The 27,373-nt window shown below is 44.5% G+C and overlaps 1 protein-coding gene across 6 annotated transcripts in view; it reads left to right on the top strand.

The window, feature by feature from the left end:
• PMS1 (PMS1 homolog 1, mismatch repair system component) overlaps positions 1-27,373 on the top strand; it is a 488,451-nt gene that overhangs the window by 374,414 nt on the left and 86,664 nt on the right. The window contains exon 12 of one of the 6 annotated variants that reach the window (XM_044304358.1): positions 22-125. The exons of the other annotated variants lie outside the window; for them this stretch is intronic. Within the exon in view, the coding sequence (XP_044160293.1) occupies positions 22-34 (13 nt within the window). The 3' untranslated portion in view covers positions 35-125. Of the gene's footprint in view, positions 1-21; positions 126-27,373 lie in introns of those variants that run through there. 6 annotated transcript variants of the gene reach the window in all.

Raw genomic sequence — 27,373 nt, 5'->3', positions numbered from 1 at the left:
CCTTTTTTTTTTTTTTTCTAGTCAAACTGCCTGATGTGCGAACTATGTGTCTAAGGTATGTATGTAGTGTATGTGAAGAGTGTCAAACATGTGCACCACCAGCAACCTTGTAAGTAATCAACCCAGTAATGGCACCAGGACCCAGCTACCAGAGTTACCCTCCCCCACGTTGCCACACTCCCCAAACAAATCGATCTGAACAGCTTGCAGACTGAAGGGAAAGGTACACCCGGCTTCTCTGAGACCCACTCGTGCAGGACGCTTGATGATGATGTCACACCCGGAAGTAGCAGACGTCCGAATGCAGACGTGCTGCCTGGGAGAGGCGGACCGCTTAAGACAGGTACTGGCCCCTCCCACAAATCCAGGCTAGCCTGCGGCCAGCCTTAACACTTGTCCATATACAGAGTCATCCTTTGGGGTATTCCCAAACACTTAGCATTTTGACAGGGTAGGGGGATACCCATGTGTACTTAAAACATTTTTTAATTTCTACTTTTAAATTATTGCCAGGGGGATTTGAAGTCCCAGCCATCTATTTGGAAGCCTTACCAGTGTGCTACAGAGCACACTGCTGTTTAAGAAAGTAATTTGTGCAACTAAAATCCTTTATTAGTATTCATGTACAATGTACTGGTATCTACAGATATATTTCTTTATACCAGGTCTTTGGGATAACTGCAGAAGCTTAATTTATATAATAATGACAAAAATGCAAGTGAGCAAAATAAATTACAATAGACACATTTAGCTGTCTTTCTTTAAAAAATATAAATTAGAAAAAGCTGTTGCACCCTATAAACAGGGATGGACTGGCCATAGACCCTACAGGGAAATTTCCCGGTGGGCTGATGCATATGGGGCTGCTTGAGCCCTCATTATGGTCATCAGCCAGGTACAATCTGATGACCTCAGCATTAATTAATGCTATGAGAAACAGGTACATATGCAGCTGTCAGGCAGCCGCAGGTGCCCTCCTGAATTCAAATGTATTGCGATCTTCAGGAAGATCATATAGTTGTACACTGCAGAAGGTGTGGCAGTATTTTGTGCTGCACTGTGGTATTAGGTTCTGCTGGGGGCAGTATTTTGTGCTGCACTAAGATATTGCTAGCCCCGCCTAATTGTGTTGTGCCTGCTTAATTGTGTTGGCCCTGCCTTCTGTCAGTTTGGATTTGCATAAAACTTGGGTCCATTGTTGTTGTTTTTTCCAGGGCCACTTCAACCACTTCAACCCTGCTAGCTGAAACCCCCTTAATGACCAGGCCACTTTTTACACTTCTGCACTACACTACTTTCAACGTTTATTGCTTGTCATGCAACTTACCACCCAAATGAATTTTACCTCTTCTTCTCACTAATAGAGCTTTCATTTGGTGGTATTTCATTGCTGCTGACATTTTTACTGGCAATTTAGGGGCCCATATGTGTGAGAAGTACTTTGCAATCAAAATGTGTAAAAAATGGCCTGCGAAATCCGAAAGGTGCTATTTAGAATGTGTGCCCCTTTGCCCACCTAGGTTGCAATAACGTGTCACACATCTGGTATCGCCGTACTCAGGAGAAGTTGGGGAATGTGTTTTGGGGTGTCATTTTACATATACCCATGCTGGGTGAGAGAAATATCTTGGCAAAAGACAACTTTTCCCATTTTTTTATACAAAGTTGGCATTTGACCAAGATATTTATCTCACCCAGCATGGGTATATGTAAAATGACACCCCAAAACACATTCCCCAACTTCTCCTGAGTACAGCGATACCACATGTGTGACACTTTTTTGCAGCCTAGATGCGCAAAGGTGCCCAAATTCCTTTTAGGAGGGCATTTTTAGACATTTGGATCCCAGACGACTTCTCACGCTTTAGGGCCCCTAAAAAGCCAGGGCAGTATAAATACCCCACATGTGACCCCACATTGGAAAGAAGACACCCCAAGGTATTCAATGAGGGGCCTGGCGAGTTCATAGAATTTTTTTGGGGGGGCATAAGTTAGCGGAAATTTATTTATTTATTTTTTTCTCACAAAGTCTCACTTTCCGCTAACTTGGGACAAAAATTTAAATCTTTCATGGACTCAATATGCCCCTTAGCGAATTCCTTGGGGTGTCTTCTTTCCAAAATGGGGTCAGTTGTGTGGTGTTTGTACTGCCCTGGCATTTGAGGGTCTCCGCAATCATTACATGTATGGCCAGCATTAGGAGTTTCTGCTATTCTCCTTATATTGAGCATACAGGTAATGAGATTTTTTTTTTCCGTTCAGCCTCTGGGCTGAAAGAAAAAAATTAACGGCACAGATTTCTTCATTCGCATCGATCAATGTGGATGAAAAAATCTCTGCCAAAAAAAAAGAGGGGAAAGGCGTCTGCCAGGACATAAGAGCTCCGCCCAACATCCATACCCACTTAGCTCGTATGCCCTGGCAAACCAGATTTCTCCATTCACATCAATCGATGTGGATGAATAAATCATTGCCGGGATTATTATTATTTTTTTTTTATATACAAAGTGTTTGCCAAAGCATAGGAACGCCGCCTCCTCCTCAGCTCGTATGCCTTGGCAAACGTATCTTTTACTGCAGAGTAGAAATCTCGTCTTGCAGCGCCGCATACACCGACTTGCGTGTAATCTGACGGCAGCGCAATGCTTCTGTCAGAATGCACATCAGTGCTGCAGCTAGTCGATCGGTTGGTCCACCTGGAAGGTAAAAAAAAAAAAAGAAAAAACCAGGCAATAATTTTATTAACTTTGGAACAGAACATATAAACTTTAACTTTTTGAACTAAACATTAACCTTTTTGCTTACTGGTGTTTTTTTTTTTTTTTTACCTTTATAGAACAAACCTCTCCTTCCCCATGGGTCAATGTGCAAAGCGCAAATCGCCCAAAGATGTGGCGAAGTGCGTTATGCACTTTGTCCCAGGTGAAAGGAGAGGTTTGCAGCAGCTGTATGTGAATGGGCCCTAATAGCCCTGTGTGCCTGTCCTGGTGAGATGTGATCCTTATGCTAGGTGTACCTGTGTGTGGTACTTCCGGAAACACTCTCCAAAGCATAGGGCAGGGTGGTCAGGACAGTCAGGACAGAAATAGCGGGTGTCACGCCTTATTCCACTCCTGCTACAGACACAACATCTTTTCCTGGGTGACGGTTGGGTTGAGGTACCAGGAACGAAATTGGGGAAATGTCGCTCGTGTTGACGGCTAACTACACTGCTGGATGGGGCCACGGAACCTCCTGGGTACAGGAGGTTCTCGATGATCTCTTCCTGAAATTTGAGGAAGGATCCAGTTCTCCCAGCCTTACTGTAGAGAACAAAACTATTATACAGAGCCAATTGAATCAAATATACAGACACCTTCTTATACCAGTGTCTGGTTCTGCGGGAAACTAAATACGGAGACAACATCTGGTCATTGAAGTCCACCCCTCCCATGTGAAGGTTATAGTCGTGGACTGAGAGGGGCTTTTCAATAACACGGGTTGCTCGCTCAATTTGGATTGTCGTGTCTGTGTGAATGGAGGAGAGCATGTAAACGTCACGCTTGTCTCTCCATTTCACCGTGAGCAGTTCTTCGTTACACAATGCAGCCCTCTGCCCCCTTGCAAGACGGGTGGTAACGAGCCGTTGGGGGAAGCCCGTGCGACTAGTTCGCCACTCTGTTCTAGAAACAAATGCCTAAAGAGGGCCACACTTGTGTAGAAATTGTCCACATAAAGATGGTACCCCTTGCTGAATAAGGGTGACACCAAGTCCCAGACTGTCTTCCCACTGCTCCCCAGGTAGTCAGGGCAACCGACCGGCTCCAAGGTCTGATCTTTTCCCTCATAGATCCGAAATTTGTGGGTATAGCCTGTGGCCCTTTCACAGAGCTTATAAAATTTGACCCCATACTGGGCGTGCTTGCTTGGGATGTATTGTTTGAAGCCAAGGCGCCCGGTAATATGTATTATGGACTCGTCTACGCAGATGTTTTGCTCTGGGGTATACAAATCTGCAAATTTCTGGTTGAAATGGTCTATGAGGGGCCGAATTTTGTGGAGCCAGTCGAAAGCTGGGTGGCCTCTGGGACGGGAGGCGGTGTTGTCGCTAAAGTGCAGGAAACGCAGGATGGCCTCACAACGTGCCCTGGACATAGCAGCAGAGAACATGGGCATGTGATGAATTGGGTTCGTGGACCAATATGACCGCAATTCATGCTTTTTAGTTAGACCCATGTTGAGGAGAAGGCCCAGAAAAATTTTAATTTCGGAAACTTGGACTGGTTTCCACTGGAAAGGCTGGGCATAATAGCTTCCCGGGTTGGCGGTTATAAATTGTGTGGCATACCTGTTTGTTTCGGCCACGACTATGTCTAAGAGCTCCGCAGTCAAGAACAGCTCAAAAAATCCCAGGGCCGAACCGATCTGAGCTGTCTCAACCCAAACTCCAGAGTGGTCGGTGAAAGGGGGAACTACAGGTGCGGCTGAAGTTGGGGACTGTCAATCAGGGTTTGCCAGCACCTCTGGGATTCTAGGGGCTCTACGGGCCCGTCTTTGCGGTGGCTGCGACGGGGTCACTACTGCTCGTGCCACCGTACCAGCTTCAACTGCCCTTCTGGTGCTCGCCACTTCACCAGGTTGTACGGTAGTGCTGGTACGAGGTCCAGGTAGGGCTGCGCTGCTGGTGTATGCCTCACCACATAATCCGACAGCGCCAGCCCCACTCTGCTGCTCTTGAAGCGGATCCTGCGCAACCTGTGGTCTAGCGACACGGGGCCGGGTACGCCTGGTGCTATCAGGGACCTCAGCCTCCTCGTCCGAACTTTGGGTCAGAGAGCCACTGCTTTCTACAGGTTCGTATTCTGACCCGCTAGATTCATCAGATGGGGGTTCCCATTCCTCATCCGACTGGGTCAGAAGCCTGTAGGCCTCTTCAGAAGAATACCCCCTGTTTGACATTTGGGCAACTAAATTTAGGGGTATTCACTGAGACTACCCAAGAAAAAAAAGCAAGCCTGTCTTACAAATGGGAGGCTAGCGAAGTACCGGAGGCCGCTGCGGTTGATAAAAAATATCAAAACTGAATTTTTTTTATCGCCGCAGCGCGTGTAAAGTGAATGTGCAGTGATAAAAGAAATAATAAATTTTGTCACTGCGGTGGGGCGGGTGTGGGCGAACGCACGTGTGGGCGACCGATCAGGCCTGATCGGGCAAACACTGCATTTTGGGTGGAGGGTGAACTAAAGTGACACTAATACTATTATAGATCTGACCGTGATCAGTTTTGATCACTTCCAGATACTATAATAGTACAAATGCTGATTAGCGATACGCTAATCAGCGAATCAGTGACTGCGGTGCGGTGGGCTGGGCGCTAACCGATCCCTAAACTACCTAACCAAGGGGCCTAAACTATCCTAAGACCTAACGGTCAATACCAGTGAAAAAAAAAAGGGACAGTTTACACTGATCACTTTTTTCCTTTCACTAGTGATTGACAGGGGCGATCAAAGGGGTGATCAAAGGGTTAATTGGGGTGCAGGGGGTGATCTGGGGCTAAAGTGTGGTGTTGGTGCTACTCACTGTGAAGCCTGCTCCTCTGCTGGATCCAACCGACGAAAAGGACCAGCAGAGGAGCAGGGCAGCCATATAACAGATCATATTTACTAATATGATCTGCTATGTGGCTTCTGATTGTTTTTTAAAAAAATCATCAGCTTGCCAGCCGCGATCATTGGCTGGCAAGCTGATGACGCGACCCCCCTTTACGAAATGCCGTCCCGAACTGCGCATGCGCCCGCCGGCAAAGCGCGTCATCTCACGTCGCGCGAGATGACGCGTATATGCGTGACTCTGCGCAGCGCTGCCGCCTCCGGACCGCACATCTGCGTTAGGCGATCCGGAGGCGGTTAAAGAGGACCTGTTACGACTTCTGACATGCCTGTATTAATAGCTTCATGAATCCCCCATTTAATAACCATTCTGGAGCATCTATTCTTATGGCTGTATGTTGTGCCATTCCTTTATTAGTTCAATTAGAAGTTATGAATTAATTTCTAGCAGTCTGCAGTAAGGGTACAGAGGGGTGGTAACCAGTACCACTCTATCCAATCAGTGCTGCCCTTTTCAGACTGTGCAGGTACACCCCCCCCCCAATTAACCCAATTAGTTAACACACCTCTGTACCCTTACTGCAGGCTAATAGAAATTCATTTATAAGTTCTGGTAGAAATAATAAAGGAATGGCGCAACATACAGCCATAAGAATAGAGGCTCCAGAATTATTATTACATGGGGAATGCATGAAGCTATTAAAACAGACATTTCAGGAGTGGTGAAAGGCTCTCTTTTTTTAGTTTCCAGTCCACCCCTACCTATAAAGGTATCAGAAAGACACAGAGTCCCTGTATTGTTTTTTTTATTCTCTAGGTCTGTTACATGGAGACATCACTATGAAATGAAGCTCTTATTTGTACAGGGGGCACACAGGGAGCTGTTCCTGTCCCTCAGCCCAAAGGTGAATTGAAGGTTTAAACTCTAATGTGTTTCACTTCACAGTCCACTGGATGTATTGAGGGGTTTTCAGTCCGTGGTCCATGCTCCAAGCATACCTCTTTACCTTGTATTGGCGCCCTCATGTTGCCTGATCAGCTCCGCATTGTGCATAAGCGATAATGCCAGGCTGATCCCGGAAGTGAGGCTCTTATTGCCAGCAACCACTGAGCCATGGTGTGTTCAGTCAGAACTCTATACCTCTGTCTGCCAGAGTAGGAATGAGATGTCTTCTCACGGCTTTATTGTTGTAATGTATTCTGACCTCATCCCTGGTATGTAAGTGTATTGAGCTCTGCTTCTGCATCTCAATTATCAGGCTATGCAGGTTGTTATGTTGCTACAGTATGTGCATCTGATCACAGCACAGTCAACGACAGAGGACCAGGAAGCGGTGAGTACAGAGCCCGGGGAGCGCTGCATTGACTGTCTCCTGGTTCTCCGGTACTAACGAGCGCTTCCATAATGGAAGCACTTATTAGTATTTCCCCCATAAGATGCAGTGACTCCCCCCCCCCCCCACCCACACCTTTGGGGGGAAAAAGTGTTTTTTATGGGGCTAAAAATGCGATATTACTGAAAAAGGAATACGCATCTACCTCTGCTGTATCGCTAGCTGCACTCTCATCCATCCCTGTGGCCAGGGCTTTCGTATATGGCTCTTCCAACTTTCCTATGACCTAGAACATAGGGGGCTGAGAGAACAGATTTGACAGAATATGCCTGCTCTCAAATCTGCAACTAATTATGTAATGCCCCGCTGGACATGGTCTAACTTACTTCCAGATCCCTAGCTCTGGCTAATACAGCACGCAGGTCTCTATGGATAAAAAAATGTGTCTCACTTCAGCAAATGGTATTTATCATGTATACAAGTTAATACAAGGCACCTACTAATGTATTCTGATTGTCCGTATTGTCTCCTTTGCTGGCTTGGCCAGACGACCTCCCTTTCAAAAATAATTTTTTAAGTTTACCCTTTCAGCCATCCTTCTTTTTTGGTCCACAACTAGAGAAGATCCTAGAATCCTTAAATTAGGGTAAAGGGTTGATATTTCTGGAAGCTAGGAGAAAACAGCAGTATAGGCCATTTTTGTTGTCAGGACTCATGATACCCAAAAATTAAAGGTGACAAATTTCTGGGCAGGAAAAAAAATTATAGAACAAAGCAAGAAAAAACGGATTCCTTAAAAAAAAAAAAAAAAGCTAAATTAGAAGTCTTCAGACAATTGTCTTCATCCTTGCAAGACAATTGTACCTGAAGAAGGGGTTAAACCCCGAAACGCGTTGTACTACTTGCCCAAATAAACAAGAACCATTATTATTCCAACTACTGGGTGGTTTTTGCGCCGTGGAATACCCTTTCTTTTATTTTAACTATCAGTATGAACTTACCTCGATGGTAGGAAAGTTCATACACTGGAACCTAGAGCCCTAACACATTGTGGGGCCCTGATATAGTGACAGTACTTGATACAACCTATTCCTCGACCAAAAGAATGAACAGGAGTCTCTCTCAGGCCTAGATACAAAAGACCAGGAAATACAACAAACAAAATACAAATAGGGAAGACGACACTTAACTTAATGTGAAGAAAAGGCAGCCCCAAAAGCTCAACCGAGATGCAACAACTAGCAAGCCTAGAGTCCAGAAACAAGCTATAAACCGTACCCCCAGAAGGGGTAAGCAGTAATAAATAGGGGAAGTTAAATTACCAAACCTACAGCACCTGCCAGAGGTGTGGTCATTGCCAAAACAACACAGACACAAATGATCCACAAGGAACCATTCAGATTAACCCACGTGTTGCCAGCCTCTCTGATCTCCTGGCACCTGTGACGGGAGGGTCCGTGACACAAGTAGGGGCCAGAATGAAGACGTTTTTTACAGAATGGTCAAACACTTGTTCAGACGACTGGGTCTTATCAACCATCTAGAGAGAATAGGTGCTGAAATTCCCAAAAAAAAAAACTTTTGCGCATTTCCTGTTAAATCAAAGCAAAAATCTATAACTTTTTCAGTTGCTTCAACAATTCCAGCAAAAACAGCACTGGAAACAGTTCCCCTCTCACAAAGAATAACCAGAGTGTACTCCAGAATTTTAGTGGCGCCAAAACCAGAGAACAAATGGAGACTTATAACAGATCTCACCAATATGAGTTTCTAGCAAAGAAAATATTCTAAATGGAAACCATCTGGTCAGTTATGGCAAACCAGATAGATTTATCAGATGCATACCTTCACATACTCCTTCTGACAGGTCACAGGAAGTTCTTTAAAGTAGCAATTCAAATACCAACAGATGTTCTGCACCTACAGTTCACCAGCTTTCTCTTTGTTACAGCAGCGGTGGTCGTGCTCTCTGGTGGCCAGGACCCCTATAGTGTGCAAGCATGGCTACCACTGCTGGATTGCAGACTGGTGGTAAACCATGGAAACGAGCAGTGTATAATGTGATAGAAAAATAAATCCAGCCAGCAAAGGAAGCAATATGGACAATCACAACACGTTAGTAAGTAACCTGTAATAACTTCCTCTACATAATAACTGCTATTTGCTGAACTGAGACAACCCCTTTAAAGAAAACTTAAAAGGCTCATGCTACAGTGATATTATATCACGAAAGTAGGGCATTTAGGTAGAAGCATGCAATGGTAATTTACTAATCTCAAACTATTTATTCAAACAAAAGCCAACAACAGTGGTTAATTTAGATGAGCGAATGTAATATTTTGTAATTTGTTTGCGATTAGTTTACTAGTAAAAGCAGAATTGTGTTATGGATTCCATTACCATGCATCATAACGCAATTCTATGACGGAATGCCTTTAGAGGCATTCCGTTATTTATTCTGTCATAATAGAAGTCTATGGAATGCATAACGGATCCCTGCGTAACGGATGACTACCCTGCATAACGGAAACGGGACGGATCCATTATGCAGCCCATAGATTTCTATTATGACAGAATGAATAACAGAATGCCTCTAAAGGCATTCTATTATGAATTCCATCATAGAATTGCGTTATGGTCCGTGGTAACTGAATCCATAACGCAATTCTGCTTCTATGAACAAACGAATTTCATAAGGAGAAATTTGCTCATCTCTAGTGGTGACTATACTCCCACAAAAATGTAAATGTCTCAAAATTTGTCATGTGTCCCTGAGCATCAGTTATAGTTTGACATTGATGTGTCATGCTGTTCACAAGTTAACCTATTGTCTGCTGAGGCATGGCATCCCACTCTACTTGAAGGTTGGCCCTCAGATCATTGAGGTTCTTTGGTACAGAGTTACGAGCCTCTACACAGTGACTCAGCTGATCCCATAGGTTTTCAATGGGATTCAAGTCTGGATAAAGTGCAGGCCACTCCATTTGAGGCATCCCAGTGTCCAGCTGCTGTTTTCTAATGATGTGACCTCGATGAGCTGGCGCATTGTTGTCCATTAGGCCTGTGTTGTTCATGCAAAGGCACAATACCTGGATTAATGTTATTCAAGTTGTATGGGCTTGTCACTGTACCATTCACAAAGTGTAGGGCACTTCTGTATTGACTAGACACACCTGCCCACACTGTAACATCACCACCACCTAAGGCTTAACCTGTGGCTGATGCATATCGTTCTCCTTGACGTCTCCAACATTGCCATCATTTCTGCTCCGCATGAATCGACTTTCATCAGTGAACAGCACTGAGACCCGCTGTCATCAGTGTGGGATGAGGCCAAAGGACGTCCACGTCTATGCCTTTCTGTGACTCTTCCAGTCTCTCTGTATCTCTGTTGCAACCTGCTGATGTTACTGTGTGACACTCTAAGCTTAGTGGCCACTTCCGTCTGAGAACATTCTGTTTAAAGCCTCGCAATGGGGTGGTACTGTTGATCAATTGTTAGGTGTCATCTTGGTCTCATGGTGTCAAAATGTGAACAGCATGATGAGGAGGACTCTTTAAATACCAATTTTAATCAAATTTATTGGTCGATTTATGGATCAAACACTTGTGAATTTTGGCATTAAGCTCCTTGTTAAAGAAAAACAGCAAGTTGTGCAAAAAGTACTGAAACATTTAACAGTTGGACATGTGCATTAAAAAGTGTAGAGCAAGTGACTTTAAGTTCACTTGTAAAGGTTAGAGTGCATTTTAGTTTCATCCTGAAATTTCACCCACAAGTCAAATATCCCTAACTTTTTGTGAGTATTTTGTGTGTGTGTGTGTATGTATATATACATATATATATATATATATATATATGTGTATATTCCGTATTTTTCGCCACCAAAAATGGGGGGAAAATAGCAGTGCGTCTTATACGGCGAATGTAGCGTATTTTGCCTAGTTTTCAATGATACACCCGCCACGATGCCGTGCGGAGGGTGTATCAGCTGTGAGGGAGGAGGGGCTGGGGGCGGCATCTGCATTTATAATGACATCGGGGCCCGTGCAGTGACTATTCTACTACACGGGCCCCGCTTACTGTATAATCATATCCCTAATAGTTAATTGTTGTATGCATGTAAAAGCATAATGAGCGATAATGATGAGCGCTGTCTATTACTTACAATTAGAAGCGCTCGCCGTTCGGAGCAGAGAGGAGGGAGGAGGCAGGCCGGGAGGACGGGCGCTGGCAGTGTGAGTCATACGTCACGCGCCTGCACCGCCCACTTTATGAATGAAGCAGGCGGCATGGGCGCATGACGGATGACTCACACTGCCAGCGCCTGTCCTCCCGGCCTGCCTCCTCCCTCCTCTCTGCTCCGAACGGCGAGCGCTTCTAATTGTAAGTAATACACAGCGCTCATCATTATCGCTGTGTATTACTTACAATTATGATCCCCCATAACAGTGCGTCACCCACAGATCCTCCATAACAACAGATCCCCCATAACAGTGTGTCATCCACAGATCCCCCATAACAGTGTGTCATCCACAGATCCCCCATAACAGTGTGTCATCCACAGATCACAATTAGTTCAAAAGCGCACCTTTTGGTTAAAAATATATATTATTTTTTTTCCTCAAAAACCTAGGTGCGTCTTATGGGCTGGTGCGTCTTATAGGGCGAAAAATACGGTATATATACATACACACTCTGTGCATATACAGTGCTGTGAATGTTTCAGATTATCAAACTTGAATATCAGACAAAGATAACCTGAGTAAATACAAAAAACAGTATATGATTATACAGTAAGCGGGGCCCGTGTAGTAGAATAGTCACTGCACGGGCCCCGCTGTCATTATAAATGCAGATGCGACCCCCACCCCCATTATAAAAGAAAATGCGACCCCCACACTTATGGAGGGGATCTGTGGATGACACATAGCATAAGATGCTATATATGTGTCATCCACAGATCCCTCCCATAACTGTCATACACAGATCCTCATAACAGTGCCATCCAGAGAGGATCCCCCATAAGTGTCACCCACAGATCCCCCATAACAGTGCGTCACCCACATATCCCCCATAACAGTGCGTCACCCACAGATCCCCCATAACAGTGCGTCACCCACAGATCCCCCATAACAGTGCGTCACCCACAGATCCCCCATAACAGTGCGTCACCCACAGATCCCCCATAACACTGCGTCACCCACAGATCCCCCATAACACTGCGTCACCCACAGATCCCCCATAACAGTGCGTCACCCACAGATCCCCCATAACAGTGCGTCACCCACAGATCCTCCATAACAACAGATCCCCCATAACAGTGTGTCATCCACAGATCCCCCATAACAGTGTGTCATCCACAGATCCCCCATAACAGTGTGTCATCCACAGATCACAATTAGTTCAAAAGCGCACCTTTTGGTTCAAAATATATATTATTTTTTTTCCTCAAAAACCTAGGTGCGTCTTATGGGCTGGTGCGTCTTATAGGGCGAAAAATACGGTATATATACATACACACTCTGTGCATATACAGTGCTGTGAATGTTTCAGATTATCAAACTTGAATATCAGACAAAGATAACCTGAGTAAATACAAAAAACAGTTTTTAAATGATGATTTTATTTATTAACCCCTTAAGGACACGGCCCTATTTCACCTTAAGGACCAGGCCATTTTTTGCAAATCTGACCAGTGTCACTTTAAGTGCCGATAACTTTAGAACACTTTGACTTATCCAGGCCATTCTGAGATTGTTTTTTCGTCACATATTGTACTTCATGACACTGGTAAAATAAAGTAAAAAAAGAATTTTTTTTTTGCATAATAAAATACCTATTTTACCCAAAATTTGGAAAAATTAGCAAATTTCAAAGTTTCAGTTTCTCTACTTCTGTAATACATAGTAATACCCCCTAAAATTGTGATGACTTAACATTCCCCATATGTGTACTTCATGTTTGAATTATTTTGGGAATTATATTTTATTTTTGGGGGATGATACAAGGCTTAGAAGTTTAGAAGCAAATCTTGAAATTTTTCAGAAATTTACAAAAACCCAATTTTTAGGGACCACTACAGCTCTGAAGTCACTTTGCGAGGCTTACATAATAGAAACCGCCCAAAAATGACCCTATTCTATAAACTACACCCCTCAAGGTATTCAAAACTGATTTTACAAACTTCGTTAACCCTTTAGGTGTTGCACAAGAGTTATTGGCAAATGGGGATGAAATTTGAGAATTTCATTTTTTTGTCTAATTTTCCATTTTAACCCATTTTTTCCACTAAAAAAGCAAGGGTTAACAGCCAAACAAGACTGTATCTTTATTGCCCTGACTCTGCCGTTTACAGAAACACCCCATATGTGGCCGTAAACTACTGTACGGCCACACAGCAGGGCGTAGAGTGAAAGGTGCGCCGTTTGGTTTATGGAAGGCAGATTTTGCGGGACTGTTTTTTTGACACCATGTCCCATTTGAAGCCCCCTGATGCACCCCTAGAGTAGAAACTGATTTTACTAACTTTGTTAACCCTTTAGGTGTTGCACAAGATTTAATGGAAAATAGAGATACAATTTCAAAATTTCACTTTTTTGGCAGATTTTCCATTTTAATATTTTTTTTCCAGTTACAAAGCAAGGTTTAACAGCCAAACAAAACTCATTATTTATGGCCCTGAAACACCCCATATGTGGTCGTAAACTGCTGTACGGGCACACGGCAGGGCGCAGAAGGAAAGGAATGCCATACGGTTTTTGGAAGGCAGATTTTGCTGGACAGTTTTTTTGACACCATGTCCCATTTGAAGCCCCCCTGATGCACCCCTAGAGTAGAAACTCCAAAAAAGTGACCCCATTTTAGAAAGTACGGAATAGGGTGGCAGTATTGTTGGTACTAGTTTAGGGTACATATGATTTTTGGTTGCTCTATATTACACTTTTTGTGCGACAAGGTAACAAGATATAGCTTTTTTGGCACGTTTTTTTTGTTATTTACAACATTTATCTGACAGGTTAGATCATGTGGTAATTTTATAGAGCAGGTTGTCACGGACGCGGCGATACCTAATATGTATACAATTTTATTTATTTATGTAAGTTTTATACAATAATTTCATTTTTAAAACCCCAAAATTGTTTAGTGTCTCCATAGTCTAAGAGCCATAGTTTTTTCAGTTTTTGGGCGATTATCTTGAGTAGGGTCTAATTTTTTGCGGGATGAGATTTCGGTTTGATTGGAACTATTTTGGGGTGCATTTGACATTTTGATCGCTTGCTATTACACTTTTTGTGACGTAAGATGCCAAAAAATTGCTTTTTTTACACCTTTTATTTTTATGGTGGTCACCTGAGGGTTTAGGTCATGTGATATTTTTATAGAGCCGGTCGATACGGACGCGGCGATACCTAATATGTATACTTTATTTTTATTTATGTAAGTTTTACACAATGATTTTATTTTTGAAACAAAAGTGCCATAGTTTTTTCAGTTTTTGGGTGATTATCTTGAGTAGGGTCTCATTTTTTGCGGGATGAGATGACTGTTTGGTACTATTTTGGCGTACATGCAACTTTTTTGATCACTTTTTTTACCTTTTTTGGGAAGTAAGGTGGGCAAAATTACAATTTTCTCATAGTTTGTATTTATTTTTTTATGGCGTTCATTGTGCGGGGAAAGTAACATAACCGTTTTATAGATCAGGTCGTTACGGACGCAGCGATGCCTAATATGTGTAGTATATTTTATTATTTTTTATTTTTATTCAGTGATAAATGTTTTTTTTATCGAAACTTTTTTCACTATTTTTTTTGACCCAGACCCACTTGGTTCTTGAAGATCCAGTGGGTCTGATGTACTGTATTTTACTTGCACTGAACAGATCTATGCTTTTAGCATAGATCTGTTCAGCACCATGGACAGCAGGACGCCAGAGCAGGCGTCCTGTTGCCATGGGAACCTTCCTCGTCTGCGAGGATGTGGCTTCGGGGGGCTTCCTGGGGGCTCTCTCCCTCTCCATCGGGGGGCTGCAAAGGCACAGCAGCCCCGCGATGGGAGAGGGAGGGAGCTCCCTGACCGATGACAGTTAACCTTTTCCATACAGCGGTCCGTACGGACCGCGGTATGGAAAGGGTTAAACGGCTGACATCTGCACAGATGTCAGCCGTTTAAACCAGGGTGTCAGCAATGTGCTAGCACCCTGGTATAACCCACTAGACGCCAACGATTATTCAAGGGGAGGCGGGCGGTGGATCGCGATCCCACCTGCCGTACCGCCCGCCTCCCGTAACGCCCCCACCGCCTTCGACACCCCCCTGCACCACCCGCCGCCATCAAATCGTGCAGGGGTGCAGAGGGGGTGCAAAATCTCTAATTTAGACACTCTAAAGTTTCTGATCGACCGCGGGGATCAGAAACTGCAAAAAGCGCAGCAAACCGCAGGTCTGAATTGACCTGCGGTTTGCTGCGATCGCCGACACGGGGGGGTCACATGACCCCCCTGGCGTTGTGGCAGGATGCCGGCTGAATGATTTCAGCCGGCATCCTGTTCAGATTAACCCCTGGGGCGCCGGAATGCCTATTTAAAGTTAGGACGTACTGGTACGTCCTGTGTCCTTAAGGACTCGGGAAACAGGGCGTACCGGTACGTCCTATGTCCTTAAGGGGTTAAGGAAAAAATCTGTCCCAAACAACCTGACCCTATGTGAAAACAATAACCCCTCCCCCCATTATTTAATTATGATTAACCACAGTTTTTGGAAAGCTGAGTTCAATTTCTATTAGCCACACCCAGGCCTTATTACTGCCAGACCGTTAGAATAAAAAAAATCTGACTAAAAGATCTCAAAAAGCAACACATCATCCCCCGATCTGAAGAAATACAAGAACCGATGAGAAAGAAAGTCATTGACATCTATCAGTCTGGAAAAGGTTACAAAGCCATTTGTAAGGCTTTGAGACTCTATTGAACCACAGTGAGAGCTATTATCTACAAATGGAGAAAACGTGGAACAGTGGTGAACCTTCCCAGGAGTGACCGGTCTACCAAAATTTCTACAAGAGCGCATCAAAGACTCATGCGGGGGGACACAAAAGAACCGAGAAAAACATCTAAAGCACTGCATGCCTCACTTGCTACAGTTAAAGGGTTTCTACCATCAGAATTACTGTTATGTAGCTGACTGACATTAGCGATGTGCTAATGCCAGCACTACATAACAGTGAGTTTTTTACATTTCTCCCTGCAGCTGTTTTGCTAAAATACACACTTTTATATTATGCTAATGAGCCTCTAGGTGCTATGTGGGCGTAGATTCAGCACCTAGAGGCTCTACTCACCCTTTATCCCACCCAGGCCGCTCTCCTGGTGCTGGATTCCTCACTGCGCCGACTATGTCACAGTGAGGAAGCCAGCAGCTGTGTATTTTAGCAAAATGGCTGCAGGGAGAAATGTAAAAAACACACTCTTATGTAGTGCTGGCATTAGCACATCGCTAATGTCAGTCAGCTACATAACAGTAATTCTGATGGTAGAAACCCTTTAAGGTCAATGTTCATGGTTCAACAATAAGAGACTTGGCACAAATTGTATCAATGGGAGAGCTCTAAGGCGAAAACCACTGCACACCAAAAAGAATACAAACTGAAATTTGCCAAAAAAAAGATCTTGATAAACCGCAAGCACTGTGGACTAAGGAGACAAAAGTGAAACTTTTTGGAAGCTGGGCGTCCCCTTACATCTACAGTAGCATAAAAATAACACAACATTTTGGAAAAAAAAGCATTATACAGAGAGTTAAACCTGGTGATAGTGTGGTGGACTGTGGCTGCTTTGCTGCTTTAGGACCTGGAGGATTTGCTGTAATTGATGGAACCATGAATTCTGCTTTCTACCAGAAAACCCTGGCCATCAGTCCAGATTTAAATCTGATTGAGATGCTGTGCTTGACCTTTAACAGGCTGTTTATGCTCAGAAAATCTGCAGTGTCGCTGAATTTAAACTATTCTGCAAAGAAGAGTGGGCCAAAATTCCTCCACAGAGATGTACAAGACTTATTGCCAATTATTGCAAGCCCTTGATTGCAGTTGTTGCCGCCAAGGGTGGCACAACTAGTTATTAGGTTTAGGGGGCAATTGCTTTTTCACACAGGTTGGTTTGGATAGCTTTTTCTCGTAATAAATGAAACTGTAATTTAAAAACTTGGTTTTTGTATTTTCTCAGGTTATCTTTGTCTGGTATTCAAATTTGTTATCAAGTTTGATAACCTGAAACATTTCAGTGCGACGAATTTGTAAGGGGCAAATACTTTCGTTGTCGACGAATCCAGTTATCGAATAATCGCCGATTCGTTGCTATGCGGGCGGGCGCCGGGCGGGCGGTTTACTTTAAGTCGCTGCATCTTTATTTTACCTTACAATCGTGATGCTCCAGTAACAACGACAGGCAGAGAGGAGGGCGGCGTAACGTCACTTACTCACTTGACGCACCTGCTCCGCCTCCTTCATTCATAAAGTGGGCGGAGCAGGTGCGTCACGTGAGTAAGTGACGTTACGCCGCCCTCCTCTCTGCCTGTTAGTTGTTACTGGAGCGTCACTATTGTAAGGTAAAATAAAGATGCAGTAAGTGATTAGTCTGCTGTGAGCAGCAGGGCCGGCGCTGCTATGGAGAGGGGGATCGGTCTATGGCACCGCTATGGGGAGGATCGGTCTATGGCACCGCTATGGGGAGGGGGGGTCTGTGTATGGCACCGCTATGGGGAGGGGGGATCGGTCTATGGCACTGCTATGGGGAGGGGGGATATGTGCACTGTTATGCCCATAACAGTGCACAGATCCCCCTCTCCATAACAGTGCACAGATCCCCCTCTCCATAGCAGCGCCACCCACAGATCCCCTTCTCCATAGCAGCGCCACCCACAGATCCCCCTCTCCATAGCAGCGCCACTGACAGATCCCCTCTCCATAGCAGCGCCACCGACAGATCCCCCTCTCCATAGCAGCGCCACCGACAGATCCCCCTATCCATAGCAGCGCCACCCACAGATCCCCCTCTCCATAGCAGCGCCACCCACAGATCCCCCTCTCCATAGCAGCGCCACCCACAGATCCCCCTCTCCATAGCAGCGCCACCCACAGATCCCCCTCTCCATAGCAGCGCCATCCACAGATCCCCCTCTCCATAGCAGCGCCACCCACAGATCCCCCTCTCCATAGCAGCGCCACCCACAGATCCCCCTCTCCATAACAGTGCCATCCACAATTTGTTTTAATATGTCCTTTGAACATAATTTTTCAGGTAAAATCATATAAACCGGTTTGTTTTGTAATTTTGTCGTTTTTCCCGATTAATCGTAGAAATTAATCGGCAACGAATCGATTATTCAAATAATCGTTAGCTGCAGCCCTAGTATATTCACAGTGTGTGTGTATATATATATATATATATATAATATATATATATATATATATATGAGTTTGTCTGTCTGGACGTTCTTTATGCGCGACCAAACGACTGGACCGATCTTCACCAAATTTGGCACACAGGTACATCAGGTGTCCAGGAAGGTTTTAAACTGGTCTCAGCTCTCTAGGACGTACTGTTCCTGAGATATTCCCAAAAAATTAGCCCCCCCAATACAAGCCTGCAAGTCTTTCTCTTCAAATCCCAACTGCTTTAAACACCGTTTTACTCCAGGTTTCCATAACACACCAGCCATTTTTCTTTACTGCTTAAAGAGGCGGGCAATGTGGAGGTCACTGTTATTAAAGGGACGGGCACAGTGTAGGTCACTGTTATTAAAGGTGCGGGCACTGTGGAGGTCAGGGGTGTAGCTAAAGGGGGTGCAGAGGGAGCAGTCACTGCCAGGCCCAGGAGCCTAAGGGGGCCCAAAGACCCTTGTGCTACATAAGAAGACACTGGTATTATAGAAAGTGCATGCTGGTCAAGTTACACCTCCAGCTTGAGGAAAGGGGTTAGGTCAAGAACTTAGCATTGGGGGGAGGGAGCCATTTCAAATTTTGCCTCAGGCAGCAGGAAGGCAATGTGTTTCCCTTCCCCTAACCACAAGCTCTAAGGAAAGGGGGGCCCAAGCTGAACTCTTTCATCGGGGCCCATGAGCCTTTAGCTACGCTCCTGGTGGAGGTCACTGTTATTAAATGGGCAGGCACTGTGGAGGTCACTGTCATTAAATGGACGGGCACTGTGGAGGTAACTGTTATTAACCACCTCAGCCCCCCTAGCTTAAACACCCTTAATGACCAGACCACTTTTTACAATTCTGCACTTCACTACTTTCACCGTTTATTGCTCAGTCATGCAACTTACCACCCAACTGAATTTTACCTCCTTTTCTTCTCACTAATAGAGCTTTCATTTGGTGGTATTTCATTGCTGCTGACATTTTTACTTTTTTGTTATTAATCGAAATTTAATGAAATTTTTGCAAAAAAATAACATTTTTCAATTTCAGTTGCATTTTCTTTTTAAATGACATGTATATATAATTTTTTCTCTAAATTCATTGTTCTACATGTCTTTGATAAAAAAAAACATTTGGGTAAAAAAACAAAATGGTTTGGGTAAAAGTTATATCGTTTACAAACTGTGGTACAAAAATGTGAATTTCCGCTTTTTGAAGCAGCTCTGACTTTCTGTGCACCTGTCATGTTTCCTGAGGTTCTACAATGCCCAGACAGTAGAAAAACCCCACAAATAACCCCATTTCGGAAAGTAGACACCCTAAGGTATTTGCTGATGGGCATTGTGAGTTCATAGAACTTTTTATTTTTTGTCACAAGTTAGCAGAAAATTATGAATTTTTTTTTTCTTGCAAAGTCTCATATTCCACTAACTTGTGACAAAAAACAAAAACTTCCATGAACTCGCTATGCCCATCATGAAATACCTTAGGGTGTCTTCTTTCCAAAATGGGGTCACTTGTGGGGTAGTTATACCTCCCTGGCATTTTAGGGGCCCAAATGCGTGCAAAGTAGTTTGAAATCAAAATCTGTATAAAATGGCCTGTGAAATCCGAAAGGTGCTTTTTGGAATGTGGGCCCTTTTGCCCACCTAGGCTGCAAAAAAGTGTCACACATCTGGTATCGCTGTACTCAGGAGAAGTTGGGGAATGTGTTTTGGGGTGTCATTTTACATATACCAATGCTGGGTGAGAGAAATATCTCGGCAAAAGACAACTTTTCCCATTTTTTTTATACAAAGTTGGCATTTGACCAAGATATTTATCTCACCCAGCATGGGTATATGTAAAATAACACCCCAAAACACATTGCCCAACTTCTCCTGAGTACGGCGATACCAGATGTGTGACACTTTTTTGCAGCCTAGATGCACAAAGGGGCCCAAATTCCTTTTAGGAGTGCATTTTTAGACATTTGGATCCCAGACTTCTTCTCACGCTTTTGGGCCCCTAAAATACCAGGGCAGTATAAATACCCCACATGTGACCCCATTTTGGAAAGAAGACAACCCAAGGTATTCAATGAGGGGCATGGCACAAGTTAGCGGAAATTGATATTTTTTGTTTTTTCTCACAAATTCTCCCTTTCCGCTAACTTGGGACAAAAATTTCAATCTTTCATGGACTCAATATGCGAATTCATAGAAATATTTTTTTTTTGGGCACAAGTTAGCGGAAATTGATATTTTTTGTTTTTTCTCACAAAGTCTCCCTTTCCGCTAACTTGGGACAAAAATTTCAATCTTTCATGGACTCAATATGCCCCTCACGGAATACCTTGGGGTATCTTCTTTCCGAAATAGGGTCACATGTGGGGTATTTATACTGCCCTGGCATTTTAGGGGCCCTAAAGCGTGAGAAGAAGTCTGGAATATAAATGTCTAAAAATTTTTACGCATTTGGATTCTGTGAGGGGTATGGTGAGTTCATGTGAGATTTTATTTTTGACACAAATTAGTGGAATATGAGACTTTGTAAGAAAAAGCAAAAAAAATCAATTTCCGCTAACTTGTGCCAATAAAATGTCTAAATGGAGCCTTACAGGGCGGTGATCAATGACAGGGAGGTGATCAAGGAGTGTATATGGGGTGATCACCCCTCTGTCATTGATCACCCCCCTGTAAGGCTCCATTCAGACGTCCGTATGTGTTTTGCGGATCCGATCCATGGATGCGAGGATCCGTAAAACACATACGGACGTCTGAATGGAGCCTTACAGGGGGGTGATCAATGACAGGTGGGTCACCAAGGAGTGTATATGGGGTGATCACCCCCCTGTCATTGATCACCCCCCTGTAAGGCTCCATTCAGACGTCCGTATGTGTTTTGCGGATCCGATCCGTGGAGCCGTAAAACACATACGGACATCTGAATGGAGCCTAACAGGGGGGTGATCAGGGGTTAATAAGGGGTCAATAAGTGACGGGGGGGGGTGTAGTGTGGTGCTTGGTGCTACTTTACTGAGCTGCCTGTGTCCTCTGGTGGTCGATCCAAGCAAAAGGGACCACCAGAGGACCAGGTAGCAGGTATATTAGATGCTGTTATCAAAACAGCGTCTAATATACCTGTTAGGGGTTAAAAAAATCGCATCTACAGCCTGCCAGCGAATGATCGCCGCTGGCAGGCTGTAGATCAGCTTGCTTACCTGCAGATCCTGTGAACGCGCAACTCGCGAGATGATGCTTATATGCGTCACTGTGCCTGGGAGAGCCGCCTCCGGACCGCGATCCTGCGTTAGGCGGTCCGGAGGCGGTTAAAGGGGCGGGCGCTATGAAGGTCCCTGTTAGAGATACGGGCACTGTGAAAGTCACTGTTAAAGGGGCGGTCACTGTTAAAGTAACTGTTAAACGGGCGTTCACTGTTAAAGGGGCGGTCACTGAAAGGCAATGCTAAACGGGCAGTCACTCTGAAAGTCACAGTTAATGGGTACTAATGGGGTGGTCACTGTTAAAGGGGTGGTCACTGTTAGGGTACTTTCACACTTGCGGCAGGACGGATCTGACAGGCTGTTCACCCTGTCGGATCCGTCCTTCTGCTATTTCGCTGTGTCGCCGGTCCGTCCCCATTGACTATAATGGGGATGGGGCGGAGCTCCGGCGCAGTACGGCAGTTCGCAGTGAGAGGCCGCAGGGCTAAAAAGTCGGACATGCAGGACTTGTCCGGCGGCCTTTCGCCGTGCACTGCCGTGCTGCGCCAGAGCTCCACCCCTGTCCCCATTATAGTCAATGGGGACGGTGCGGCAGCACGGCAAAATAGCGGAAGGACGGATCCGACAGGGTGAACAGCCTGTCGGATTTGTCCTGCCGCAAGTGTGAAAGTAGCCTTAAAGTGGCGGTCACTATAAAAATCACAGTTAAAAGAGCGGGCACTGTGAAAATCACTGTTAAAAGGGCGGGCACTGTGAAGGTCAATGTTAAAGGGGCGGGTACTGTAGAGGTCACTGTTATGGGGGAAACTGTCAATATATTTTTACAATACACGGAAACATAAAATGAAATATACTCGTGCGAAGCTGGGTCCTTCTGCTAGTCTCATATATATAAAAAATGAATTTCTGTCTGTCTAGATGTCTGGATGTTCTTTATGCACGACCAAACGAATGGACCGATATTCACCAAATTTGGCACATAGGTACATCAGTTGTCCGGAGACCGGGTCTCGGCTCTCTAGGACATACCGTTCCTGAGATATTCCCAAAAAATAACCCACATTAGCCGATACAAGTCTGCAAGTCTTTCTCTTCATATTCCAACTGCCATAAACACAGTTTTACTCCAGGTTTCCATGACAACCCAGCCATTTTTCTTTACTGCTTAAAGAAGCGGGCACAGTGGAGGTCACTGTTATTAAAGGGGCGGTCACTGTTAAAGGGGCAGCCACTATGAAGGTCACTGTTAAAAGGGTGGTCACTGTTAAAGGGGCGAGCACTGTGGAAGTCACTGTTAAAGGGGCGGGCACTGTGGAAGTCACTGTTAAAGGGGCGGGCACTGTGAAAGTCACTATTAAAGGGGCGGGCACTGTGGAAGTCACTGTTAAAGGGGCGGGCACTGTGGAAGTCACTGTTAAAGGGGCGGGCACTGTGAAAGTCACTGTTAAAGGGGCGGGCACTGTGAAGTTCACTGTTAAAAGGGTGGTCAATGTTAAAGGGACGGGCACTGTGGGGTCATTGTTAAAGAGGCGGGCACTGTGGAGGTCTATTTTAAAGGGGCGGGCACTGTGGAAGTCACGGTTAAAGGGGAGGGCACTGTGAAGGTCACTGTTAAAGGGGTGGTTAATGTTAAAGGGGCGGTCACTGTTAATGGGGCGGGCACTGTGGAGGTCACTGTTAAAGGGGCAGGCACCGGTGATCACCGTTAAAGGGTCAGGCAGTGTGGAGGTCATTGTTAAAGGGGCGGGTACTGTAGAGGTCACTTTTATGAGGGAAACTGTTGATATGTTTTTACGACACACGGAAACATGAAATATACCCGTGCGAGGTCGGGTCCTTCTTCTAGTGTGTGTGTATATATATATATATATATATATATATATATATAGTGAAAGAAGGCCAGCAGCACACCACGGATTTTAACGGAAAACGTGTAGTTTATTCACCCAGTGTCAGCAGCGACGTTTCAACAGCTTGTTACTATCTTTCTCAAGCTATGTGCACATATGTTACAGGCATACAATATAAAGGTGCATCAATTGAAAATACAATTAAAACAATTTATCCATACAAGGACAGAAATTCATAAGAACAGTAATTTATCTTAATCAACAAAATCAAAAAGTAGTGTCTCAGGGGTTGCAGGATACAGTACATATAGCAAGTGTCAAATAAAAATACATATTGTTTACAATATAAGACAAGTACTGTAATTGCCCCTAATTAGTGCAAGTGTGTCCACTTGCACTATGATCCCAAAACATTAAAAACTCACAGTCAGCTGATGGTCCGTACAGAGCCGGCATCGCGGTCTCGGAGGCGTCTCTATTCAGTCTCACAACAAAGATGGCTAGGCCTGTCTCTCGGTCAGTGTGCGCATGTCCATGTGCAAGTATCGGCCTCCCATCAATAGTCACGTGATACAAGTCACATGATCGGATACCATCAGGTACACAAACTATATTAGGGAATCTTCATGTCAAAATGCAGGTCTGGACCACTGTGTACCCGGAAATCCCACAAAGGAACAAATATGGGAATCCAGGATCCAGCGCCCTGTCAACCTTATTGCTGGCTATACAATCACCCTAGCGTGCACAAAATAGGCAGGATTGGTGTCCAACGGCAGCGATTAGTCATATCAGTGATCCAATCACTGTCGGGCTGAGGAGGTGACGACGTCGCAAAGGTCCTCCCCGCGAACCGTCGTCCACCCCAATGGACCACCTCACCCTCCAATCCGTGCACAGAGTGTAAATGCCAGAGCTAAATATAATAGTAATAAAAATATCAACAACATCTTATTGGAAAACCGTATATATGTATTATATTATGTGGGTAGGCTCTGAACTGGCATGGATCATGCTCCACATCTGCACCAGAGCAGCAGTCGGGTCATCATGTATGTGGACGTTAAGAAAAACTGTGGGTAGCCAACCGGATCATTGATGTTCCATTCACCATACAGGGCATCAGTCATGACCATGATTAGTGTATAAATCTAAAAACAAAAGAAAGAATTTGTAGAAAAATTCAAAATCAATTAACTTGATTATTATATACACATGTACACTCAACCTCTCAACCTACAATAGGGGGTAAGGACCCAAGCGTACTAAGCGAGAGACACCACTAATCCACCCTGAAATCTACATACAACCCGTTGGGATTCAAGGTTATTAACCCCTTAGGGACCCATGACGTACCGGTACGGCATGGATCCCGAGTCCTTAAGGACCCATGACGTATCGGTATGTCATGAGTTTAAAGTAAGATTGTGGGGCCCCAGAGGTTAATCCGCACAGGATGCCGGCTGAAATCATTCAGCCGGCATCCTTTCACAACGCTGGGGGGGTCATATAAACTTTAGTGTGCCGAAAATATATATTTATCACCCCCCGCACCTCTGAATGATTTTAGCCCGGTGGGAGGTGCAGGGGGGGTGTTGCGGGCGGTGCGGCAGGTGGGATCGCGATCCCCCGCCCGCCTCCTGCCGAATAATCGTTGGTGTACAGTGGTTATACCAGGGTGTCAGCACATAGCTGACACCCTGGTATAAACGGCTGACATATGTGAATAGATGTCAGCCGTTTAACCCTTTCCATACGGACCGCTGTATGGAAAGAGTTAACAGTAAGATGCGGCTCCCTCCCTCTCCCATCGAGGGGCTGCTGTGCCTTTGCAGCCCCCCGACAGGATGGGGTGACAGAGGGAGGGAGCCCCAGTCCTTACCCTTCCCCGTCTGCGAAGTTGTGGCCACAACTTTGCAGACGGGGATGGTTCCCATGGCAACAGGACGCCTTCTCAGGCGTCCTGCTGTCCATGGTGCTGAACAGATCTGTGCTTAAAGGCATAGATCTGTTCAGACAGTGTAAGTAAAATACAGTACAGTACAATATATATTGTACTGTACTGTATTATACAGACATCAGACCCACTGGATCTTCAAGAACCAAGTGGGTCTGGGTAGAAAAAAAAGTAAAAATCAAAAAACACATTTATCACTGATTAAAAATGAAAAAAATAAAATTCCCAACACATGTTTGGTATCGCCGTGTCCGTAACGACCTGATCTATAGAACGATCATGTTACTTTCCCCGCACGGTGAACGCCATAAAAAAAAAAAAGCTATGAGAAAATTTAAATTGTGCCCACCTTACTTCCCCAAAAAGGTAATAAAAGTGATCAAAAAAGTTGCATGTATGCCAAAATAGTGCCAATCAAACCGTCATCTCATCCCACAAAAAATTACACCCTACCCAAGATAATCGCCTAAAAACAGAAAAACCTATGGCTCTTAGATGATGGAGACACTAAAACATGATTTTTTTAGTTTCAAAAATGAAATCATTGTGTAAAACTTACATAAATAAAAAAAAGTATACATATTAGGTATCGCCATGTCCGTATCGACCGGCTCTATAAAAATATCACATGAGTTAACCCCTCAGGTGACCACCGTAAAAAAATAAAAACATTTTGTCATCTTACATCACAAAAAGGAAAAAAGAAAGAAAATGAAAAATCATTTTCCGCTAACTTGTGACAAAAAATAAAAAATTCTAGGCACTCGCAGTGCCCCTCACGGAATACCTTGGGGTGTCTTCTTTCCAAAATGGGGTCACTTGTGGCGTAGTTATACTGCCCTGGCAATTTAGGGGCCCAAATGTGTAAGAAGTACCTTGCAATCAAAATCTGTAAAAAAAAATGGCCTGTGAAATCCGAAAGGTGCACTTTGGAATATGTGCCCCTTTGCCCACCTTGGCTGCAAAAAAGTGTCACACATCTGGTATTGCCGTACTCAGGAGAAGTTGGGGAATGTGTTTTGGGGTGCCATTTTACATATAACCATGCTAGGTGAGAGAAATATCTTGGCAAAAGACAACTTTTCCTATTTTTTTATACAAAGTTGGCATTTGACCAAGATATTTTTCTCACCCAGCATGGGTATATGTAAAATGACACCACAAAACACATTCCCCAACTTCTCCTGAGTGCGGCGATACCAGATGTGTGACACTTTTTTGCAGCCTAGATGCGCAAAGAGGCCCAAATTCCTTTTAGGAGGGCATTTTTAGACATTTGGATCCCAGACTTCTTCTCACACTTTCGGGCTCCTAAAAAGCCAGGGCAGTATAAATACCCCACATGTGACCCCACTTTGGAAAGAAGACACCCCAAGGTATTCAATGAGTGGCCTGGCGAGTTCCTAGAAATTTTTTATTTTTTGCATAAGTTAGCGGAAATTGATTTTTTTGGTTTTTTTCTCACAAAGTCTCACTTTCCGCTAACTTAGGACAAAAATTTCAATCTTTCATGGACTCAATATGCCCCTCAGCGAATACCTTGGGGTGTCTTCTTTCCGAAATGGGGTCACATGTGGGGTATTTATACTGCCCTGGCTTTTTAGGGGCCCTAAAGCGTGAGAAGAAGTCTGGAATATAAATGTCTAAAAATGTTTACGCATTTGGATTCCGTGAGGGGTATGGTGAGTTCATGGGAGATTTTATTTTTTGACACAAGTTAGTAGAATATGAGACTTAGTAAGAAAAAACAAAAACAAACAAAAAATTTCCGCTAACTTGTGCCAAAAAAAATGTCTGAATGGAGCCTTACAGGGGGGGGGGTGATCAATGACAGGGGGGTGATCAATGACAGGGGGGGTGATCAATGACAGGGGGGTAATCACCCATATAGACTCCCGGATCACCCCCCTGTCATTGATCACCCCCCTGGTAAGGCTCCATTCAGACGTCCGTATAATTTTTACGGATCCATGGATCGGATCCGCAAAACACATGCGGACGTCTGAATGGAG

Source organism: Bufo gargarizans, chromosome 8 (assembly GCF_014858855.1).
Source record: "Bufo gargarizans isolate SCDJY-AF-19 chromosome 8, ASM1485885v1, whole genome shotgun sequence".
Lineage (NCBI taxonomy): Eukaryota > Metazoa > Chordata > Amphibia > Anura > Bufonidae > Bufo > Bufo gargarizans.
This window is presented reverse-complemented; position numbering and strand designations above follow the sequence as displayed.